The following is a 21,594-nucleotide window of genomic DNA, read 5'->3' as shown; positions in this document are numbered from 1 at the left end:
AGCAAACATCATGGATTTCAAAGAATGTACTGTCTTTTTAAAATCAAGCAATACTATAGCTTATAGCAAAGAAATAAAATAACAGAGGCATAAAATGCTCACAGAAAATAAAGCATACCACAAAAAAAAAACAGATAAAGGGCAAAACCAAGCCAAAATTCAACGGCAGTTCATAGACATGTATTTTAAACACAGTAAGTATTCATGTACTCTAAAGAACTATCATATTGTCCAGTGGTCAACTCTACAGCTATTAACAAAATTTCCACCCACATGCACATGCACATAGCACATGCCGGAAATATACATATACCTACATATGCATAGACCTACATGTACATATAATCTGTTACTTATTGCTAATTAAGTAGTGTGATTTATGAATCAATACCATATTAAATATTTCTAATTACAGTATCAACATGCTTCAAAGAAACAGCTAAAAGGTCACATATCATTAGTCAAATTTTTTCCGATTCCTTTAAAAGTATACTGTTCTTAATTTCTTCATAGACTCAATTAGGTTTTGAAACTTTAAAAATTTGACTTTTAGTTCAACAGGTGGTATAAAGAATATGAATAGTGAAGATGACAAGATTATAACCCCTTTTAAAGTTGTATCAAGTCTCTGAGCCTGAAAACATTAAAATTTACCACAGATATACTTTTCCTTTATGAAACTTTGGTTCCAATGACTAGATTTCTTTAAAAGGCAGTCAGTGAAGAAGTAGCAAAGCTTTAAAAGAATTTACTATTTTTTTTTTAAAGATTTTATTTTTTCCTTTTTCTCCCCAAAGCCCCCCGGTACACAGTTGTATATTCTTCGTTGTGGGTCCTTCTAGTTGTGGCATGTGGGATGCCGCCTCAGCGTGGTCTGATGAGCAGTGCCATGTCCGCGCCAGGATTCGAACCAACGAAACACTGGGCCGCCTGCAGCGGAGCGCACAAACTTAACCACTCGGCCACGGGGCCAGCCCCAGAATTTACTATTTCTGACCCTTCATTTTTGTCAAAAGTAAAAGAGCTACTTAACGTATTTTTAGACTTTATCATCGGATTGAATTTAGTAAACAGTTGGTACTGTTACCCTTCAAAGAAGGGTGTTTTTTTAAATGCAGCTAGTTTTTTGAAATTTCCACTTTTTTAAATACAAAGAAAATGGAGTCATTCTTTGATAAAATTTTTAAAAACAGAAAAATGACTAAACAACAAAAACACACAGCATTTCAAAGTCCATGCAAGTAGAAGGCCAAACACTAATATTTAACAATGTGAATCAGTGAATGAAAATGATTCCCCTGAGCAAAAGAAAACATGGTGAAAACAAGATTAAACAAAGATAAACCAACTAGAATAACAAGAATTTGACTTAACCTGCTTATTTTTGTACTACTTCACTGGCTCAATAACATTAAAACTTTAAAACTGAAGTCACTAAATTATTCTATCGAAATCCACATTGTTTTCATTTAATGGAAATAGGTTAATTTTCAGCATCTGACACTCAGGTTTAAATGCATGCACATTACCAATCTTTGTCTTGATTTATGAATGTTCTGAAATAAAGGGAAGGAAAGTCGTGAGGAAAATATAAGCTATACCCCATTCGCAACAGCTACATCTGTATTTTAAGAAACACTAAATGGGACTGACTTTGCTAAATTTATCTTCAAGATTTGCATTTCTGCTTTTGGGATTCAGCATGCACACACAAAGGTGACTTCAAGTCTTACTGAGACGGATGGACAACAACTGACTGCTTTGTTGCTGTTGCTAAGGTCTTTAGCATGAATTACATGATAAACAAGGTCAAAAGAGGACTCTGTGGGCCTAGCCCTCTAAGCCCCTGCCACGAATATCCATTTGGTCAGAATTCACGGAACACAACAAAAGTCAGTATTGCACACTGGTAACAATTTTAGCATCCTGCCCTCACAGACAGTGGCTTTTATTGCACACAAAAACATTGTAACAAATAAAGCGTTTCTAGTGAACACTTACAGCTATGACACAGCAGAGCAAATTGATCTGAGTGGCTCATAAAAACCAGTGAGAAGGCAAAGAACACTAAATAGACTAAGTGTTCGATAAGCACAGAGACACACAAGGAGGAGGCCCATCTGCTGACAGCCAAATATCCTTACCCTTATATCAGGCCTCCTGAAAACCTGTTAGTTAAAACACAGAACATCATCATCATGGACACGTTACTATTGACCTGTGAAAGATGCCATTAAGTCAATCAGCCCACTCCCTAAGAAACATCATCCTCCTCTAAATAAAACCAACCAGATCAATCGTAACACATTTGCCCTCTAAGTTTCATTCAATATCAAATCAATCCTAACACATTTGTCCTAAATTTTTAGGCAAGTCTATGATTTGAGAAAATTTTATTGCCCTTAGGCTAAGACAAACTACAGTATTTTAAACACAAACCCCTTCTGTCAAGTGCTATTACAAGCCACTGTGAACAGGCTGTGTTTGAAAAGTTCATTTGTGTGTCTGTTTGGAATACTGAATGCATTCTCCATAGAAACAATGAGATAAAAAGGCGGTTCTGCTCCCAAACCAGCCCACAGAAACAAAACAAAAATGAACCAAAAAACCACAAAAGCTCCCACATTTGACCCAGAGCACAGCTCAGCTATAGCCTTAACAGTATCATAAAACGTAGTTAACCACAAATCTTAACCTGGTTTCCACAGAAATTATATTCCCAACTTGCATTTGGGACTCTGGAAGAATTAAACTCCCCGGTAGACGCGGCCATCCCACCAAGAGAAGGATGCCTGTCCTGCCCCCAGCCCCCGCTGCATGGGGAAGGGGCAGCTGGCCGGGCTGGGAGGGCTGGGGAGGAGAGCGGAGGCCCGCGCTGCCTGGTGCCAGGGGCAGCCACGCTTTATTAAATTGGGCCACTGATTTCAGCGACATTATTCCTCCACCCCTGGCCCGTGAATCCTACTAGAACATGCAGCATATGCATTCGGGAAGCCCTGGTCAGAGGAAACGCCCCAGAAAAGCAAATAGTGGTAACAGCCTGAGCAAGACTTGAATTGCCTGTTCTCCATTCCACAGTCTGAAATCCTCTCATCTAACCACTGGATGTGCTATAAGAAACAGCACTACCAAAAAAAATCACCAGAGGCTCTTAGTAGTTTTAGAGTTTTATAGGTCCAAAGATACAGACTTCAAAAAGTATCACTGTATCAGCACTGAAAGAAAATACTACTTAAAGTAAAAATGGTGTTCTGAATTAGGTGATCTGTAGCTCAAAGAGATTTAAAGCCCATGAGTTCCTAAATATAGACTATCTAGACTAAGAAGCTTAAACCTGGCTTTTTTTTTGGTGGGGAGGTGATAGATAGGTTTATCATCTTAATTGTGGAGATAATTTCACAAGTGTGTACCTATCAAAACTTATCAAATTGTATACTTTAAATATGTGAAGTTTATCATTCATTAATTACACCACAAGAAAGTTAGTACAAAATAAGTAAAATACACACTTTGTTAATAAAAAACTCAAAATGGGGCATATATGGCAACAAAAGCTCAAAATAGAAAGGAAGTCCCCCTCCACGAGCTCCATTCCTCAGTGACACACGTTTCACCAGACCTATTTCTAATCCAGAGGAAATATGGCTACACCTCTACGTCATGACTTGTCAACCTTAAACAGTAGCTAGTGACCTCCAACTCTAAAAGATGAGAAAATAAGCTTTCTCAAACTACTACCTCCCTCTCCCCAATCTCTGCTGACTGAAATTTTAGTTTTTAGTTTTTATTATCTTCCTTCAGCAGCTGCTTAATCACAAGAAAAATACTCATGAAATGATTTTTAGGTGCCACATGCTCTTCTAAGCACTTTGTATATATTAACTCATTTTATTCTCAGAACAACCTTGCGAGAGAAAAACTATTATTGGCCCCATTTTCTGATGAGAAAACCAAGGCACAGTTCAAGATGGCAGGGCAAATATTTCAACCCGGGTAGTCCGCTATACTGCCTCAGCGTTGTGTGGCTATAATTCACACACTTAAACCACAGCCCTCAAATGTACAGCCCATTTCTCTTGGCTCCCTTTGGGTTGACGAAGAAATCAACACCACTGCCTCTTCCCTCGCTTCCCCTCTCTACTTCCAAACCTCTGCTGTAGCATGCTATTTTTTTTCACATTTGTTCTGTCACTACAATTAATTTTTTGGCACTTTGTCTGGAAAGTGATAGTAACAAATTGTAAACTAAAAATCAGCATTCACAAGTAGTGTAATTGGGCCTTATACAGAGGAGACGCACCACCGTCAATAAGCCTTTGCAACTGGAAGGAGAAACTAACTCCAACGTTTGGAAAGGGCTAGGATGATAATCTGCTTTGAAGCTCACATAACTCTTTACCTGTTGTAATAAAATCCTTGTTGTTGTTGTTGTTTTTGGTGAGGAAGACTGGCCGTGAGCTAACATCTGTGCCAATCTTCCTCTATTTTGTATTGTGGGTCGCCACTACAGAATGGCTGGTGACAAGTCGTGTTGGTCCACATCTGGGATCCAAACCTGTGAACCCAGGCCACTGAAGTGGAGCGCACTGCACTTAACCACTATGCCAATGGGCCAGCCCCCAAATCCTCAGTATTCTTAGTATGAGACCAGGAAGGTCAGTAGGAGGCTCACTTGACAGTCTCCAAGTTGATACCCATGTATTTCTCTCTGGTTTACTTTACATCTCTCCTGAAATAAGCCATTTCAGGCACAGAGAGAGGGTCATTCTATTCTTAAATCTGATTCTGATCAGAGCCAGAGAGGAGAACAGCGGTTTTAAGTCTGGAGGCCTGGGGCCAGCTCTCACCAGCCAATTTAGGGCCCCCTCATGGCTGCACTGGGCCTTGGTTTCACGAAAGGAAAGGAGCCTGGGGAATGACTGCAGGGTCCTGACCAGCTCTAAGACCCCAGGAGTCGTTTTGCTAAGCCTCATTGGAAGACTTCAGAAAACATCTCCCCCACCGAGGCTGGGGGAGGCAAACGGGCCTCTGGGTGGCTAAAAGAAGGCACCCCAGAGTTAAATGCTCCTGCAGCACTTACAGGCCAAGAGCCCTCCGAGGAGCCCCACAGGCCCCCTGCCCCACCGCGGAGCTTAGCCTCCTCCTCTCTCCAGCGGTCCTGCTGAGCACACCTTCATGGCAGGCTGTCAGGAGGGTTAATCGGGTAGGCGAACTGTACCGGGCAGGGGGGTAAGTGCGCACGAAGAGGGACTTGCTAGACTCAGCACTGATAGGTAACCTTTTTCATTGATGGGTCTCAGCCTCCCCACCTTGCACGGCAACTCTCTTGATCTGTCCCACATCCCCTCTCTCAATTCCTACACACGAGAACCTATGAGAAGGTGCAAACAAGTTAATAATGAATCTTAATCTACCTAACAAAGCAGACTGCCTGAGCATTAACTAAAAATTTACCTGCCTCTAAACGGCTTTCACTAACTCAAGAAAAGCACTGTGAAATGACCCCGGTTTCTGACATAGAGCTCCTAAAAGCCTTGTAAACAGGGGTGCTGGGAGCATCTTTTGTTCTAATATTCGGTCTTTGACTCCAGTTCCCGACACAGCCCTCCTAAAACCCCTGGAAATTCCTGGACGACAGGAGCGTCTTTTGTTCTACTGAGGCGACTCTCAGTGGGCTTCTGGATAGGGGCTGGTCACAGAAAAGACCAAGCCAGGATCAGAAGCTTGGCACTTTCAGCTCCCCTCCCTCATCCACCAGGGAAGGGAGAGGAGCTGGAAAATGAGTTATCAATCACACCTGTGTATTTACGCCTCCTTAAAAATCTCTAAGCTACGGGATTTGGAGGGCTTCTGGGTTGAACACATCCACGTGCCAGGAGGGTGGCGTAGCCCAACTCCACGGGGACAGAAGCTCTTATGCTTGGGACCCTCATAGACCTTGCCCTACGTATCTCTTCACCTGGCTATTCATCTGTGTCCGTCATCCCGCCCTTTAATAAAGTGGTAAATGTGTTTCCCTGAGTTCTATGAGTTGTTCTAGCGAATGATCAAATTCGAGGAGGGGGCTGTGGGAACCCCCGATTTGTAGCCAAGCCGGGCAGAAGTTGTGGGTAACCTGGGGAGCCACTACTTGCGACTAGTGTCTGAAGTGAGAGGCAGCCTTCTGGGACTGAGCCCCTGAGCTGTGGGGCCTGCGCTAACTCTGGGCAGTGTGGGAAATGAACTGCAGGACACAGCTGGTGCTGGAGAATGAGTCGGTGTGGGGAAAACCCACACATCTGGTACCAGAAGTGCTCCACCTTTGGATGAGTGTGTGCAATTCTGGGCCGACTATGGCCTCACACCTAAGCGAGGCCCTCCAAGCCAGCTTTGATCAATTAATAAAGCTGGTATTGTGGTCGAATCTACTTGGCTCCTGTCTTAATTCTTCGGAAGGTAACAGTTGACACCCCTAAATCCCCAACAGCATGAAAGCATTTCAGAAAGTTTTCAAACACAGCCAGTACCAGTAATACAAATACCAACAAGCCCTTGGAGCAGATCCACTCCACGTCAGGCACTGTGCTAAATGCTTTCCGTGTGTTATCTCGACCCTCCCAGCCACGGGCGAAGGAGAGACTTCTATTACCCCATGTGACAAAGGAGGAAGCTGAGGCAGCGAGCGTGAAGTACCTTACCAAGGTCACAGAGGCAGCAATGTGCCGGCTGGTTCGAGCTCCCGTGCTCTTAACCTCGAGAAGGCCCCACCTAAACCTGTTCCCCTTCTGCCAGAGGCTCTCACAGCTTCACGCCCAGAACGCCCTGCTCTGCCTCCTCACTCCTCCCACGCAGCTTGTTTACTGTCTATTTAAACACTCACCACAGCCCAACTTGGACTGTATTTTCTGGTGTCTCTTTCCCCTACTATGAAGTCCGTGCAGCCCAGCCTGGCCCCTTGCACATAACAGGTGCCGAGACGCCATTTTACGGCAGTGGCTCGGTGTTCAGCCATGACAATACCCTCCTCTGGTGTTCGTTTTCACACGTCACAGACATTCCTGTAGAGTAATAGTGTACAGTAAATGGGCACTGTACACATTTGCTACATCTGCTGCCCTATTTACTACATCAATCCCCCCACTGTAACACCCATTAGGCAGACAAGGACACTGAGTCTCAACAGGTTAAGTAACTTGTTGGGCAGCTGGTCAGATCCAGGGCTGGGGCTCAAGGCAAAGTGCTCCGACTCCAACTTTTATGATCTTTTTGATAAACCATATGAGACAATTCTAAGTCAAATAAATTTCTGGTTACTTTTATAAATGAGTTATCTTTAAACTTATGCCTCTAAGAGACTTCTTTTCAAGAAAAGCTTGTGATATTGGAGTAAAAACACCACTGTTTTCTGTTTTAGGTGTAAAGTCTATAAATAAACTAATTTTGCTTTAACAATGAGATCGCTACAAAATGAATTTAAAAGAAGAGGTTTCACCTTGCTAGGAAGTTTGAACTGTTGGGTCAGGAAATCCTTCCTCTTGCTGTAGGAGCCTCAATAACCAGAAATCTATGCAGCTTAGTGCTCACCAGCTGGCTGGAGTCAGAGGCCAGAACCAGCCAATAACAATCTCAACTAGTCATCAAAATACAGCCCTGGTCTTTAGGAAACAAGTCACACCTGAACCTCGCCTGGCCCACTTTGTCAAACCCTAACTGGAAAGCCCCACTCTCCGCTCTGGAAAGGCCTCCAGAGCCCTTCAATTCCATCCTCCATGAAGCATGCTGGCCCCAGTTTCCCCTTGAAAAAGGGAGGAGGCGGCTTGTAACTGAGCTAGCACAAGGATAACTGTCGATACTCTCTTCACTAACTAGATTCTAACATCTTTATTAGCACAACTATATGTTTCATTTAAACAATACTTTTACTGTATCGTGAATTGTTATAAATGTTAATCAAAATTTATTTTACATGCAATATACAATCATTCAGTCTGTAAAAATTTTGATTTTAAAATTAAATTTTTAATTATAACTGTAGATTCACACGAGGTTGTAAGAAATAATACAGAGAGACTCCATGTACCATGTCACCCAATTTCCCTGATGGCTGCATATTACCCAACTATAGCACAATATCAGAACCAGAACAGACACTGATACAGTCCAGCTGCAGGCCAATTTCATCATCATGAGCACCCCTACTGTAGCCCTTTTATAGCCACACCCACTTCCCTCCCGCCCCTCCCCTTCTCAGCCCCTGGCAAACACTAATCTGTTCTCCATTTCTATAATTTTCTCATTTGAAGACTGTTACATAAATGGAATCATACAGTATGTGACCTTTTGGGTGTGGCTTTTTTTTATTCAGTGTAATTCCCTTAAGATTCACCCAGTTCTTTTCTCTGTCCTCTCTATTCTGCAGTTGAACCCATCTACTGAGGTTTTATTATTTTGGTTATTGTATTTTTCAGTTTTAAAATTTCCATTTGGTTCTTCTTTATTTCATATTTCTTTACTGAAACTTTTCTATTTCTTGTCTCTAAGTTTTCACTGTTTCAAGGATATTTGTAATTGCTATTGAAGCAATTTTATGATGGCTTCCTTAAAATATTTTTCACATAATCCGAACATCTCTGTCTTCTCAGTTTTGGCATCTATTGATTCTCTTTTTTCATTCAGTTTCAGATCTTTCTGGTTCTCAGTACGACGAGTGATTTTCATTGGAAATCTGGACACTGTGAGTATGTTGTTGTGAGTGTGGATCTTATTTAAACCTTCTGTTTTAGTTGGTTTTCTCCGACACTGCTCCAGCAGGAGGAGGAGGTGGGTACTGCCTCATTATAGCCAGGTCGGCATAGAAGTCCAGGTTCCCCACTCAGCCTCCATTGACACGGGAGAAGGACAGGGGATTCCTAGTTACTGCTGAGGTGGGGAGGCGAGAGTTCCAACTCCCAGCTAGTCTTCCACCCATACCTCCCTGGCAGGGGAGTGGCGAGTGTACCTTGTCACTGCCCCCAACATGGCCTGCATGACACCACAGTAGAGGCACAGCCTCCTTACCAACGGGCAGTGGGGAAAGTCCTGACTCCCCACTAGGCCCCCTCCGATACCCCGACTGCAGGGGTTTGGAGTGCCTCATGACAGCCTGGCAAAGGTGCAATCTAGGCTCCCCTCTTGGCCTTGCTGGTGGGGTGAGTGTAGGGCTGCAACTTGTTCTGTGGTGTTTGGCTGGAGTACAGTGATGAGCGTCTAAAAGTTGTCTTTTTGCTCCGCTGCCCCTTCCTGGTCCTTTGGCTAGAGAGAGTAGGATTTTGTGTCTGCGCCTGTTGGCATTTCTGGGTTGCTGGCTTCTTCAGCAACAAGTCTGGGACACAAGTGGTAAATACGAAATCCAGGGACTTCATTGCCCTGTTGTTCCTTGAGTCCTGAAGCCCCTAACCAGTCTGCCTTCTTCTCTCTACCTTTCAGGGAATTCTTATGCTTATTTTATAGATAACGTCCAGGGTATTTAGTTGTACTTAGTGTGAAGAATAAGAAAAAATATATCTGCTCCATCTTTCCAGAATCAGAGGCCCAAATCCTGATATTTTTAAGAAACATTTCTTCCCCACCAGTAATGCTGGGAGATAGGATAGCACTTTTCTATTACAGTGGTTACAAACTGGAGGCCTAGGGCTCACACAGGCAGTAGCAGGCGGGTTTTATCTAACTGTTTTTAGGGGAACATACTGTCCTCTCCACAGCCCCCTCCATGTCTGCCTGGCTTGTTAACTATCCCTTGTAGACATCTGTGGTTGCACACTCTGATTTAATCAATAGATCATGAGGCCAAGCTATCAACAATGGACTACAGCCATGGATTCTGAAAGATCATGCTCAAGTTGCCCTCTTCATAGATTGGTACCCAATTTAAGATCTATTAACTAAGACCTAGCTCAAACATAATGAAGCCCTTTCTATATACTGCATCCCAATTACGTCCAAAGCCCTTAGGGAAGTTTTTGTTGAAGATCCAAAATTTAATCACTATACTAACCTATTAAATGATTAAACTTAGTATAGGTAACCTCTCCATTTTCTCCTTTTTCTTCAGAATGTTTAAAGAAGAGATCTAGCTACTGTGTATGCATGGACGAGGGGAGGAGAGAGAGGGGGAGGGGCACAGAGAGGTGGTGATGATGACGATAGAGCCAGAGGAAGGACGATGATCACATTAAAATTCTAGCGTCCTAATTTCCTGAAGGCTGGCTAGAATCAAATCCTTTTAGACAAAACAGAATTGAAGAATGTTCTAGAAAGAAAGGAACTCAGAGACTTACAATCTAATCCAAACTCTCTTATCCTTACAGATAAGGAAAGTGACACTCAGAGGTTAAACAAGGTTGCAAAGCTACCCAGTACTGTTGTAGCGCACTATCACTTCCCCCTTCCTGGCCTAGATCTACTTCCCAAACAACGCAGACGGATCAACTGTGTCACTTCTAACAGTTCCTACAAATGTTTCATTACAATTTGTAACTGTATTACTTTGTCTAATCTATGGATCTTGTTCTTAAAATTTTTGACAAATTTAAGAGAGAGATTTTTACTCTTTGTTATTAGCACAGTAAAAATGAAAGCAATTGAGTTGGGGGGCAGGCAAACAAAACATTTTACTACACTTCTAGCAGTCTTAATTATCAGGCAAATCTTCAGGATGACTTGGTATTAAAGAATACATTTATTAATTTAGTTGATCCACAATTCAACATAATACCTATCTGCTCTTCCAGCTGGGACAATGTTTCCCAAACTCCTATCATTTCAAATACCACCTTTACAAGTTTGCAGTACCTGCATATTACCTATACCAATATTAGTATTTATCTCTATGTTAACTTTAAATCCACTCCTTTTTCACACTTTGCCTGGCTCTAAGCAATAGCATCCATTATATCACAAGTTTGATGTGCTAGTGTTTCTAATACACATTAAAATAATTACATAAGTGTTAAAACATGTCCGTGGACATACCATCTACTCACGTCCACCACATACTCATCTCATGTGATACCACTGATATTCTTACCACACTCTCTGGGCGAGCTGACCCTGAGCTGTCAATTTATGATATGAGTAAATAAAAAAACAATTGTTCTCCAAAAGCTAACACAAGTGACTAATTACTCAGATTTGTGGGAATGTAACAGATATGTGTGGTCCCATCACCAATTTCAACAGATATAAACCTAAGAAGCCTAGCTTTCATATTTTACTGTACATAAGAAATATACGAGGCATTTGGTTCCCTGCCCTCAGAGATTCTGATTCACTGAGTGGGATGGAGGTCACAGAACCTGCATTTTTGTAGGCACCCCAGGGAGTGCTGATGCAGGAAGACCCAAAGACCACATTTGGAAAAACGATGGACAAGGAGCTGGGACAAAATTCTTTAAATCACTCTAGCTTTTCAATAAGATGACTTGGGTTCAAACCTCAAGTCTAACTTCGGAAACTAAGCAAGTCATTTAACCTCTCTGAGCCTTGGTTTCCTCATCTGTTAAATGATGATTATAAGAATAGCTGCCTCACTGGGTGGTTTTAAGGCTTAAATGGATGATATGTCAAAAAGTATTTCAAAACCATCGAGCGCTGTACGTGCTAGTGGGTTGATGTGGATGAGGATGTAGAACTACCCACAGCAGCCTACAACTGAGAAGACAATCAGCATTTCAAATCAAGATGCAAGTGCTGGGCTCCACAGGAAAATCTGCTCCCACTTAATTACTGACATTGAGTTTAACCTAGAATAAACTAACCCCCAAAAGTGAGTATTTCAAATAAGACATTTGCACAGTAGATAATTTCAAATATTATTGACTGATAACTGCAAATTAAATCCTCCAGGAATTGTATCTGGACCTTCAGGGCCAACCCCATGCAATGCTCCCAAACCAGTGGTGTCCCAAAGGCCCATCTTGGTTACCCTGATTTTGAGAACTACTTTATAAGTAGCATGTAAAATTATCCTTGTTGTTTAAGAACATTTTATGCTTCTTTTATTTGAAAAAGCTCTCCTTGAAGAAAACAAATCTTGAATTATAAATTTGACCTCAACTTTGCAGACTTGGCTACAGTAGGGCAAAGAAAATAAAGCCGATTAGAAAACACACTCTCACAATAACTCACCAAAGGCTGCAGCTCTGATCTGATGCAGGTACTTAAAATGCAATTTACAAAATATAGAAAAGCCTTATTTTTTTCTGAATACCATTTGTTAAACCATTCCGATAGCTAATTCTGCTACACAAAATTTGTAAATAGACTAAAATCAAAACCCTTTAGTTACTTCATGTTAAAGTACAGATTCAGTCTGATCTGTTAATGTAAAGGTCAGACAGCTATGCACACAGTCAACATTCAATCTTTCGTAGAAGCCATACAGCACTCACAACTATTCAACCATAAAGAAAATGTTACAGGTAACTCAGAATTGTCTGTAAAGAAAATCACTCCAAGGTCTGAGAGCTATTCTCTCCTCATGAGGGTCCTTGAGCCTCTCCACTCGGCAGTGCAGTTTCTCCACTAAGGTAGGGGCAAGAGGGCAGCTGGACGGGTGCGGTCAGTATGCTCAGTGACAAGCCTCTCAGGCACCAGTGATGCAGCAAATGCTTCTCCCACCTGGAGATGGCATATTAGCCCAGCTGGATTTTGACGAGCAGGAGTCCCAGCTGCTCCTACGTGGGCAAACTTGAAAATCAGGTAGCAGTGAAGCCTATTAAGGATTCTACTGTCACTCTTCTGTCCGGGCATATTATCCAGTTTCTATTAACCACAGCCGTGCTCCCCTGTAGGAGGCGTACTCAGCGGTATCAGGTGGCTTGGATGAAGCCAGTCCAGTATGATAGGCAGATCTCAATCGCATGGCCTCTTGAGTCGAGGAACTGAGGCTAGAGCCCTTACACAAGGAGCCACTATTAAGGAATTAGGATCTTTATGGCAGTTCTTGAAGTGTTTGTAAGATGTGAGGCCTGGCAAGGACCGTGATTTGGAGAGACTGTTCACCGAGGGTAGTCTGGGATACTAAATGTGCTTCACACATATTTGTGAAAACCAATTACCTCTTACTAGCAAGCAAAAATGACCATAATAAACTGCAACCTTAGTTCAAGCAAACACTTCTACTGAAAGGTAAACAGGGCTTCATTCAGTGTACCTGTTAATAGTTTACTGACAGTAAAACAAAGTTAGTCTTCAGCTTGAACAAGGACGGAGCACGCCTGTTTTGTCTGTGCTAACTGACTCAACAAGCATTCACTGAGTACCTACTGTGTGTCCCAGGAGCATGCTGGGGGGCAGTGGCGGGTAAACGAGCCCCAGGCTCTGCTGACAAGGAGCTTATTGCTCTTAACTTGAGAAGAGGCAGGAAGCCAACTTTTAAAGCAAACAAGAGATTCTGCAATTCAATAGGACTAAAAAATGGGGCTGCCCATATAATATTCTTGAGATTTTGAAAGTTTTCTGCATTCTAGCTAGTATCACATGTTAATGCTGAAAACCTACAGCTAGCACCTAAATACAGAAACAAATTGTGAAGTTAGGGAAATACTGTACCTCGGATGTTTTCTGAAATTCAGAATACTAACAAAGAAAATACAGGCATTTATTATAATAAAACATAATATATAATATAATAAAATAATACAATGGAACTGGATGTTTAAAAGAATGATCATATGCTAAAGACAGTTTTTTCTCTCAATTATAAAACTATGGCCACATATACCAGATCCTGATAAGACTCTTCTTCTTAAGTTCTAATCTAAAAACAGAGAACCTTTCACCCTGATTCCCAGGCAGATGACCGCTGAGCAGCAAGGGGCCAAAGTCTCCCTCAAATTGACATTACAAAGCTTCCTCGCTGCTCAGTAGATTGAAAATGAATTCAGGACTCCATGCTGCTTACCTTGTAATCTCTGGATACATTTTCTGATGTCACTGAACCTGAAATCTGACTAGAAATTGTAGCAGCTATAAGCTGTTTACACCATTCAACATGTGATCCTGTAGGACTAAAAGAAATAGTGTGATTAAAATATTTTAAGACACAGGCTCCTGGTGAGAAAAATGAGCACTGACTAGGGATACATGTACCTTGTTTTTCTTTTTAAAGATTGGCCCTGAGCTAACATCTGTTGCCAATTTTTTTTCTTCTTCTCCCCAAAGCCCCCCCAGTACATAGTTGTATATTCCAGCTGTAGGTCCTTCTGACTCTGCTATGTGGGACGCCGCCTCATTATGGCTTGATGAGCAGTGCTAGGTCCAAACCCAGGATTCGAACCAGTGAAACCTTGGGCCACCGAAGCAGAGTGCGCAATCTTATCCACCCGGCCATCGGGCCGGCCCCCAGGTACATTTCTTTTTTCAGAAAATGAAGTTTTATTAGACTATTTTGTTACCTTTACATTTAATATAAGAACTGAAGTACTGCCTGACAACTAGGAAGTAAGATTAGGTTCCTGGTTGATTTCAAATGAATCAACCAATTTTCTTTAAGTTGACGATTCTATACATTAGACAGTTAAGCGTGTATTCTCTATCATTTAATGGAGTTTTACTCTATTACAATTATATAGAGAGAATATTCTTAACATAATGTATATAGAAAATTAATTCTAGAGAGAAATATGTATCTTAGAGCAGATGCTTTACAAACAATCAATTTCATGGTGGTAGTTTTAAATCTAGAAAATAATATAACTTCAAGTGAATCAAAGTGACTCTTAATGGAGCAAAGCTGATTATGTGATTTTAAAAAGAACAGACTAGAAAAATGATGTCCTCCATGTAGTAATAATGCTACCTTACAATTCCCTAAGTGCTTTGACAACTGACAAAAGGCTCTTCTGGTCTGTTACTACATCAGAGCCTCATGATCACAGTGGGATGAGAGGGCAGAACAGGGACCAGTGACTTTGTTTCTGAGATGAGAAAACCGGCAGAAAGTGGAGGGCCTGCCTCCAGATCCACTGGGGCTGTCCTTCCAGGACATGGCACAACCAATAGTGACCAACTCACTGAGCTGGAGGGCAAAACAGAGGCCAGTGCCACAGAGGCTAGCCACTGCCTTATAGGAGAACAATGCAAAGAAAGCACATCTTCCACTTGCATGGTGCTCTAAAGCCTTCAACACTTTTCCACATGCAGCCTTGCCCAAGCCTCACAGTGTCCCATCTCAGAGATGAGAAACCGAGGCTCCAGTGTTTGACCAAGCTCACATGACTCCTAAGTGGTCAGGCTGTGCTCACCTGACTCAAAGGAGCAAATAAGTGAACTAGGCAGTGAGGGGATTAAAAACTGCCACCAGGGCCTGGGCTCCTCTCTCAACTTGTCGAAACACTGAAAAAATCAAGCAAAAGGGCAAAAGATGCTTATGAAAGTTTACCTCGCAGGTAGCTTTCACTGTAAAGAATGTTCCAGACCTTTAAAAATCTCATCACTAATTTAATCCAGACTCATGTACTGGAAGGACAGAAAAACCTAGAACCCCCAGGCAGTAAGTTAAAAAAAACCTAAACAGTAAAATAAAGATATTTGATGTTCTCTAATCTCTACTAGTGATCTATATTGCAGTCTCTCACCAAGACCACCCAGTGGTTATCTGTGGGGCTGAAAATATAAGTAAAAACAATCATTGAACAGGCAGACATTCCCACCATATGTCAAAAAGCTACTGAGCACAGTTTCTAACTAAGAGGAAGGAGGAGGAAAAGGGGAGGGAGTCTAGTTTCCTTTCTAAAGGTTAGGTCACCTGTATTGCCTGCTTATATCATACATTTCTTGTCATGTTGCCTTTTTCTCTGCCAGCACCTACCCCTGATTGCAAACCTAACAGTAGGAACCCACCTGGTCACCCACCGTGGGTGACCTCTGTCAGCATCTGCCCAGCATCCCTCCCCTCTTCTTCTGACAAGGACACTTGTCTCTACTTGAGGAGCTGCCCCTGTCCACTTCCTAGGATTCTGTGGGGGAGGGGAGAGAGGGAGGCTGGCCCCTTGCTCCTCCTGCCCCCAGTTGTAAGGGAGTGACCCAGGCCGGGCCATCCCAGGCTTTCCTCTTGGATCCCTAGCACTGCTGGAGGCCACTCCTCACCCCACCACCTTGAGAAACCCAGAGATACTGCGTGAGACAAGAAAAAACAAGAGGTGGGGATCCCCGACAACACCGTTTGCAACTCTGGCTCCAAATGTGCCCGTGGCCATCTTTCCCCTGTCTGAAGCAGTGATGTGCGCCCAGACATTTCCTTTTTGGCTTAAGCTAGAATGATCTGTCACCTGCAACCAGAAGCGTCCTGGCCAACACAGTTACAAACAGCGTGGTAGAGTGGGCTGGTAGATAGGAGGCCTGGATCCGGGTCCTGTTTCTGTCACCAGCTAGCTTCATGACCTTGAGCAAGCCACATCCTCTCACAGGACCGCAGCTTTGTCATCATTAAGAGAAGTACAGTGTTCAGAAGAGAACGGAGGGCCCCATAGCTCATGGAGCATGGCTGAACCACGCCCAGAGAGCCAGGTTCCACTCCGGGGGTCCCTCTTAAAAGAAGAGTATGAATCAGAGCTTGCCATGATGACAGAACTGAGAAGGGAGCTCAAGTTTCCTCTCCCCTCTCTTCTCTTTCGTCTGTTCAATCTCCTTTCACACTCCTGGCATCAACAACCACTTGCAGGCTGGGGGCTCCCAGCTTCGTTTCTCCAACCTGGACTCTCCTGATCTCGATGCCCATGATCCTACCAGACATCTCCACCAGTCGGCCCAGAGACCCTGCCAACTCAACCTGCCTAAAACAGCATCAGCAGCTCAGCCCACAAGCTGCTCCCCCACCACCCAGGTTTCCTAAGTCAGGGAAAAGCACAGCCAGTTTCCCAGGCACCCCAGGCCCCAAAGCTGGGGTTTACCTTACAGCCCACCCCCTACTTCACTCTCACATCTGAATCTCACCAAGTCATGGCTCGCTCTTATCTGCTAAGTACCATGAGAACACACCTTGCCCAACTCCTGTTCCAATTCCTTCTTCCAGATGCTCATCATCCTTCTGTGTTCTCCACCCACCTGGTGAATTTAAGCCTCATCTCTGTGCTGATGACTCCCAACTAGGTCTCCAGCCCAGACAGCACCCCTGAACTCCAGGCTCATGTACACCAACTGCCTCTTGCCTTCTGCTCTGGGACATAGAGCTGGCATCTCATAACTGATTCATGCGGAGCTGCTGCCATCATTGTTATGTGCTGACAAGTAATTTCCTAACCCTGCTCCACTTAGAGGCTTCTCAGTCTCAGCAGCACCATCTTCCCACAAGCTAAAAACCTTGGGATCGCCCTTGCTGCTTCTCCTCTCCCGCCCAACCACCAATCTTCAGCAAACCCTACTGGCTCTCCCCTGCAGGTTTTCTTCAAACTATATCCAGCATCTAACCACTTCTCCCTTCCTCCAGCCCACTGCTCTGGGCGAAGCCACCATCCTCTCCCACTTAGACGAGTGCTATAGCCTCCTACCTGCTCGACTCTCTGCTTCAACCCCTTCCCCTTTCGGTCTGTTGCCCACACAGCAGCCATGAGATCTTACTGAAATCTACACCAGATTATGTCACTCGTCTGCTCCAAAACCCCCAATGGCTCCCCATGACTCTCCACCACCTGCCCGTGACCTCTCTGACCTCACCTCCTACTGCTCTCTCTCTAGCTCCCTCCCTGCTAGAGACGCCGGTCTCCTTGCTGATCCTTGAACACTCCGCTCACACTTCCACCCCAGGGTGCACAGGCCTCTGCCTAGAATGCATCGCCCCAGATACCTGTACAACTGGGTGCGTCACCTCTGCAGGGGCACTATTCACATGTCGCCTTTCTCAGCTGGGCTCTCCCTGACCCTCCTCCATAAAATTCCAACCACTCCCCAAAGTGCACACCCCCAATACTTCTATCCCGTGCCAACTTCCTGTCTCCCCTAGCACCTCGCGCCATCTAACAGAGAACACACTGTACTTATTTTTTGTCTCTCTTTCCCACCAATCATACACTCCATGAGGGCAGGGAGTCCTGTGTGTTTGTTCCCTGCTGCGTCCTCAGGCCCCACACAGTGCCTGACACAGAGGCGGCACTCAGGTTCACAGAAGAACTGACTGAGAGATTAGCAGCTCCACAAGCTACTAAGACTGCCGCCTCAGGTCCATTCACCACACTACTGCACACCAACCCTTCTCCAACGTCAGTCCTATCCTGTAGCTCGTGCGATGGAAATCCTTTTGTGATCCCCATAGCTAGGGCGACCACATTATTTCCCACCCAAACCAAGACACTATTGTGAGTTGAAGGAGGACGCTATTAATCACTACCCTGGCCCAACCAGTATACCAGTACCACCCTGGGCGAAAGACATCGCATGGCCCACCCTACCTGTAGCTAAGGTGCTTGTTTAAAGTGCAGAATTCCAGGCTCTATGACAGAGGTGGATGGACTAGATTTAGGGTGGGACCCAAAAATCTGCATTTGAATCAAGCACTGGAGGTGATTCTGATGCCGGCTGTACAGAACCCTGCTGAGAAGCATCAGCCCCAAGAATAAAGGCACAATTTGCTAGGAAGGCACACAAGCCCCCCAAGATCTGGCCCCTGCCTTCCCGCAGGGCCTCTTTTCCCAGTTCCCCACATCCAGCATCACCTGTATGACTGCACAGTCCACTCCCATAGCCAAAAAGCCCTCCCACTCTCTTCCCCGGCTAACTTTGCATTCTTCATCATTCAGCTCGAATGTCAGCTTCTTCAGAAGGCCCTACTTAATGCCCATACTCCCTGCCCCCCACCCTCAATGAAGAGAAATCAAGTACTCCACCTCCGTGGACCCACAGTACAGTGGATCACAGCCGAGGCTGCAGAGGCTTTTTAAAAAATACTAACTCCTGGGCCTCACCCCAAATCTCCTGAATCAGAATCGTCAGAAGTGGGGCCTGGCCACCTGGAGTTCTTAAAAGCCTCTCAGATGAGTGCCATGCACGCCCCATCCAGAGCACTTCTGTGTTTACCTCTGCCCAAGCTTTATCACATTTGATGTAAACCACTGGTCTGTTTGCATTCTGCACTAGATGGTGAGCCAGAAGCCCGCTCCTCTTATTCGCTGACTCTCCAAGCCCGCGGACATCGTAGAATATCTGCAGGTGAGTGAAAGCCTAACCATTCCAAGTACCGTCTTAGCTGTGATTGGTTTTCAGTGAAGCTGACCACTTGGGCGATTCACCTATTAAAGTCCATTGTAATTACACTAAGGTGGAAACAAAGGGAGTGTTTCTTGTTGTTCCTATGTTTTTGGAAACTCCCCAAAAGTTCAGCTCACTGGTGTGACTAAGATCGGCAGGAATGAACGTCTGAAACCGACCGAGCCGCCTTACAACAGCATCGGTTGCCTAACTGCGCTCCAGTCTCAGCGAAATGGCCAAAATGTGGGAAGACTGGATATTCCGGGCCGTGGCAGAACCCAGCCCTGTCCTCGGAGCGTTCGAGTGGCCCTCCCTGTCGGACGCGGTCGCTTTAGACTTCTGATTTATCTTGGTTCTGCAACTGCCCAAGAAGCAGTCGGCTTACATGCTCGCGAAAACAATGAACTGGCTCCTTCAATGGGAAGAACTGAAAGTACACGACTGTGTGCTCTTGCCTCAGGAGCACTTTTCCAAATCAGGGTCTCTCTCTGCCTCCATCCGCACCCGCTCCGACCCCCGCGGGGTCCCGTCCCCCAGTGCCCACTCCCAAGCGCGACATCACAGACCCCAGGCCGCGGCGGCGGGATTTGGGTCTTCCAGCCACGGGAGGCAAGGGCACGCTAAACGAGGAGAGCCGGGAGAAACTGCCTCCCCAGGCGCCGGGCCGGGCGGCTCCGAGGCCCGGGAGCGGCCAGACAGCCGCGGGGCCCTGGGGGTGGGGGCGGGAAAGCGCCGCACGCCAGGCGGAAGTGAGGCAGGTGCGGGCCCGCGAGGGGCCGGGCCGGGGGGCCGGGTGTCTCCAGCGGGACCAGGGAGGGGCCGGAGGAAGCGGTCCCCCCCGCGGCCTGGGCGCGGCGCGGCTGGTCTGGCGCGGGGCCCTCGGGGTTCGGGGCGCGGGGGGCGGCGGCCCGGCCCCGCTTACCTGTCCAGGGTCTCCACGCTCGGCTGCCGGGCGCCGGCGGCGGGGCCCCCCGCCCCCCGAGGGGGCCTCCTGCCGCCCGCCGGCCCCGGGCCCGGGCCCCCGCCGCCCTCGCTGCCCGCCGCCGCCGCCGCCGGCCTGTCCATGACGCGCCGAGCCCGCCGCCGCGGGGAGCCGAGTCGGGACGGGTCGGCCCGGGAAGGCCGGCCGCGCGCCTCCTGCCGCCGCGCGCTGCACCCGCCGGCTCAGGCGGCCGCCGCCATTAGCTGTCACCTGGCGGCCCGCGTTACCCACAAGGCCGCGCGCGGGGGGCGGCGGGGGGCGGGGCCGGGAGGGGCGGGGCGGCGCGGGCCGGTCCCCACCTGGCGCCCGCGGCGGTCCCGGGGCCGGAGCGATGCGGGGCCGGAGCGCTCTGGGACCGGGGCCGCTCGGGGGAAATGTACGAGCGATGCCGCCGAACGCGCTTTGCTCGTGAATCTACCAGACTCAGCTCGGAGACACGGGGTGGAAACAAAAAGCGTTTGGGGAAATTCAGGGATTAAAAATGGTTTGATTTCCCTCAATTTTCCTTCCCAGAAAAGTCTTGAGGTGAGGACAGCCCAGCCCCTCTGGGCGTCCCTGGTCTGGACGTTGCGCATCAATTCCGCACATTTTAGCAATCCTCCGCGCTCCATTCTCCCCGCCCCCCGCCCGCTCAAACCCACCTCCCCGCCATCTGTGGGGCAACCGGGTGTTCTGATGCCGCCCTCGGAACTTCCGCACTTGGTTTATATTAAGAGAGACATTTAACTTCTGTTGGTTAAATCACTGCTGTGAAAATCAAGCCAATATCTGATGGTAAAGGCATTTAGGACACTTGATTCCTGAACTAGACTCATTTCCCTGCTCATTTTGCTAGGCTTCGCATATCCAACAGCTCATCCCCTCTTAAGACACCTGTGATTTTTACTGGGGATAGGGATGAGAATCATGACTACGCCCCTTTGCCTATGATTGCCCTGGGTATAGACAGCAAATCTATGACCCTGATAAAAGGCAGACTTGTAGAGAGGGAGTACTGGTCAATCCCAGACCCATCCCACCTTACCAGCTTAATAACTTCAAACTGAACCTTGAGGATGAGGATGTGATGCCTGGAGCCCCAGCAGTCATAGTACACCCAAGAAGGGGCGATCCTGACGTGAAAGGACAACAGGATGAGGAGAGCTGGAAGGAAGGAAGGGAAGATCTCCATATAGACTGGAGAACCACCTCCTGCAGGCTTCAGGTTTTCCAAAATTATTAAATCAAATGTTTAACCCACTTTAATAGACTGAATGTTTGTGTTCCCCCACTACAATTCATACGTTGAAGCCCTAACCCCCAACTGATGTTATTTGGCCTTCAGGAGGTGATTAGGTCATAAGGATGGGGCCCTGGTACGGTTGAATTAGTGCCTTTATGAAAAGAAACACCAGAGAGCTTGGTCTCACTCT

At 45.9% G+C, this 21,594-nt stretch overlaps 1 protein-coding gene across 12 annotated transcripts in view; it reads right to left on the bottom strand.

Moving 5' to 3' along the window:
* The window catches only part of MTMR1 (myotubularin related protein 1), a 68,362-nt gene extending 47,960 nt beyond the window's left edge, over positions 1-20,402 (bottom strand). For 3 of the 12 annotated variants that reach the window (XM_070604857.1, XM_070604858.1, XM_070604867.1), the window contains exons 1-4: positions 20,123-20,401; positions 13,922-14,027; positions 2,145-2,168; positions 1,530-1,556 (exon numbers count right to left, since the gene is read on the bottom strand). In XM_070604857.1, coding sequence (XP_070460958.1) covers positions 1,530-1,556; positions 2,145-2,168; positions 13,922-14,027; positions 20,123-20,265 — 300 coding nt within the window. In that variant the 5' untranslated portion in view covers positions 20,266-20,401. Of the gene's footprint in view, positions 1-1,529; positions 1,557-2,144; positions 2,169-13,921; positions 14,028-20,122 lie in introns of all 12 variants that reach the window. The other 9 variants (XM_070604861.1, XM_070604863.1, XM_070604866.1 and 6 more) reach the window with 6 other exon arrangements.
* Between the last annotated feature and the right edge of the window lie 1,192 nt (positions 20,403-21,594).

The sequence above is a fragment of the Equus przewalskii genome, chromosome X (genome assembly GCF_037783145.1).
Source record: "Equus przewalskii isolate Varuska chromosome X, EquPr2, whole genome shotgun sequence".
In the NCBI taxonomy this organism is placed as follows: domain Eukaryota; kingdom Metazoa; phylum Chordata; class Mammalia; order Perissodactyla; family Equidae; genus Equus; species Equus przewalskii.
The sequence above is the reverse complement of the archived record's forward strand: the minus strand, read 5'-3'. Positions and strand labels throughout refer to the sequence as shown.